At 38.3% G+C, this 2,653-nt stretch overlaps 1 protein-coding gene across 1 annotated transcript; it reads right to left on the bottom strand.

Moving 5' to 3' along the window:
• Positions 1-235: 235 nt before the first annotated feature.
• Positions 236-2,219, bottom strand: LOC135939536 (uncharacterized). Its single transcript, XM_065483998.1, has 4 exons — positions 2,192-2,219; positions 1,259-1,675; positions 695-829; positions 236-631 (listed from the first exon to the last, which is right to left on the bottom strand). Exons 2-4 carry the CDS (start codon positions 1,664-1,666, stop codon positions 296-298), a joined length of 879 nt encoding a protein of 292 aa, XP_065340070.1. The 5' UTR covers positions 1,667-1,675; positions 2,192-2,219; the 3' UTR covers positions 236-295.
• Between the last annotated feature and the right edge of the window lie 434 nt (positions 2,220-2,653).

Below are 2,653 nucleotides of genomic sequence, written 5' to 3'. Positions count from 1 at the left end.
AGGGGGTAGGCGTTATAAGTGAGAATGGATTTAAAATTTTAAAACTGTTACTCTAATTTTAATTGTTTGGCTACAAAAATTTCCAAAATTATCAGTTATGATGATCTGAAAAAGAATGCAAAGCCTTACTCCGCTGAAGGCCTATGGCGCGAAGTTTCTAGATCATTAGTTATTATTTATTATGCACGCTGAATACCTATTCTGGGAATATGCTAATTTAAGTGGATTTTAAAACTTTTCGTAAAATATAATATGTTTATTTTGCGAAAGATAAAAAATCAATTTGGGGTACAAATTAACCTTGCACAGGAAACATTTTCGCATGCTCATTAATCCAGGGAACAAACTGGTCAACAAGGACAGAAGCGCAGTGCAGAAGGGCCATTACGTCTCCCTCGGCTGAGTGAAGGGCGTCCGCCCTAAATTCGGGCGCTAACTGCTGCACCAGGTCGCCCAGACGAAACGATTTGGGTTTTTTGCGTTTATTAGGAGTGCTTTCCTGGATTCTCGCCATTTGTGTAGGGGTCACTGGCGGCGTTACAGAGGTCTGCTGGGACTCTTGCTCCACTGCCTCTGCAGCGCTGACCATTTCAGCCTCCAGTATCGGTGAGTCGAATTCGTGAGAGTTTTGCTGGAATTTATTATTATTATTATTTTGTGACATGACAGTGAGGGAACATTCAAATTGACTCACCGAGTTTATTTGTTGAGTGGCGTCAAAGTCAAGCCGGCGGCGCTTGGGAATTACTTGCTTGGGAACTCGTTCCGTCCTGAGCAATTCACGAAAGCAGGGCAGAGTGTCAGCGCACAAAATGTTATTTGGAAATGCCTGGAAAAAATCAAATGGGTTAATTTGGGATATAATTGTAGCAATAATTATGATAATCATATAAAATAGAAAAATAAAAATCTTTCAAAATATTTTTTGTTTTGTTTTCTAAGTTTTCATCCCTTAAAAGGTTTTTTCTATCCATTTTTGAGGCTTCTTCTTTTGAGAATAAGGGTAAGAAAAATATATTAGTTTTTTTTTGCAGAAAAATTTCAAAACCAAAGAGTCAACTAATTTTCATCTCACACCCGCATTCCACAAGAAAAAAGAGTAGAGATAGGTATTTTTTTAAGTTTATCACAAGTTATTTAAATCAACTTCTGACCAAAGCGTTTTTAAACAGATTTTGTGATTTAGTTAATTATTGGCAGTCAAATTAAGACGATTTGGGTTACAGTTTTCTTTTTTTAGTAAATTCCAACATCTCACTCTTTTAGCGTAGAGGAACTCTTTGGCCAAAAGCGGAAAGTCGAATCGGTGGCCATTGTGCGCTACCAAACACACTGGTGGCGGCAATCTTTGGAGGAAGGATTCCAGGGTATCGCACGTAACAGTCTTGAAGGTCGGGTGGTTGTCAAGCATGAAGTTGTCCAGGCCAGACACCTGGCTTGCCATTGGGTAGACGGGCGAACAGGGGTTCATGCACATTGTAAGCTTGTGCAGAATGCGCGGCAAACGCGGCGACGCGGCTCTCAGGTCGGCGACCGTGACCGCGACGACGGACAACTCGGTGACACGCACCCTGGGCTGCTCGTGCGGCAGGCCGGTCGTCTCCAGGTCGAAGAAGGCGAGGGTGCGCACGCCCTCGCCTTGCTGTTTAATGTGCGATGTGTCCATTGCTCCTAGCTGCAGGCACAACACAATTTTAGCTTTAGATACCTGATTTGGAAGCAAAACCTTGAGCAGTTAAAATACTGCTCGCCGAATATGGTGGCCTTAAATGAATTGTCTTGGGGACTACTGTTAGACAGACGTTTACTAAATTTATGGTGACACTTTAATCGGTAAATTGTGTTGCAATTTCTAGAGGAGCTTGTAAAAAATAAAATTCAAAATTTTGCACGTTTAATACAAAAACAAAATACATGCTGGGTGCTTGAAGCTTAAAATTTCAATAAATATTTTCATTTCGCGTATTTTTTTTTTAAATGCAATTTAATTTAAAGTTATTTTAATTTTGAGAGAGTGAAAAATATTTTATTTATGGAGGTACTTTTGCTCTAATAATAATTCTAAACCCTATAACTGCGGAAAAAAAATAAAATAATTTTAGGATATTGGCTATTTGCTCACACTTCAGGAACCTGTTTAGGAGGACAAAACCGGATAAAATCCATTCGGACGTAAAAAAAGTGTTTTTACCTGACACGTCAAGAAGCGAAACTGATAGCCGCATATAGTATGGGATGATTTAGGTTTCATTATTTGTTGTTATCTAAAAGTACCACAGATAAGAAGATAAAAGGAACAGGGACGCAATTTAAATTAATCTTGATTAACCGAAAGCCAAGCACGTCAAGTAGAGCATATTATCTTAATTTAATTTATAACTCATTTTCCGTAAAATACAGTATATAAGTTGAAATTAATAATTTTTAGTTGTGTCCCAATGAAATAAATTGTAAATAAATTTTAACAGGAATGCGACATGCACTTTATTGTTTTAATCTTCAACTGGGCTTTAAGTACCAATTAAATTGTTACTGTGATGGTAGATTAAACATTTCTAATATATATGTTCTGGCTTGGCTTGCTGCCTGATGACGGGGTGACTTCAACTCTCAACCCTAAAGATCTCATTAATCCCCGAAAAATTATGAAGGG

Source organism: Cloeon dipterum, chromosome 3 (assembly GCF_949628265.1).
Source record: "Cloeon dipterum chromosome 3, ieCloDipt1.1, whole genome shotgun sequence".
Taxonomy (NCBI): Eukaryota; Metazoa; Arthropoda; class Insecta; order Ephemeroptera; family Baetidae; genus Cloeon; species Cloeon dipterum.
Note: the sequence above shows the minus strand (reverse complement) of the source record. Positions and strands in the feature narration are given on the sequence as shown.

What these genes read in the sequence shown, in the direction of transcription:
- LOC135939536 (XM_065483998.1), bottom strand. Translation starts at nt 1,666, where the DNA reads ATGGACACATCGCACATTAAACAGCAAGGCGAGGGCGTGCGCACCCTC. An exon ending in AGTTCCTCTACGCTAAAAGA is followed by an intron (nt 830 to 1,258) that starts GTGAGATGTTGG and finishes GATTTTTTCCAG; the next exon opens with GCATTTCCAAATAACATTTT. An exon ending in CCACTCAACAAATAAACTCG is followed by an intron (nt 632 to 694) that starts GTGAGTCAATTT and finishes AATAAATTCCAG; the next exon opens with CAAAACTCTCACGAATTCGA.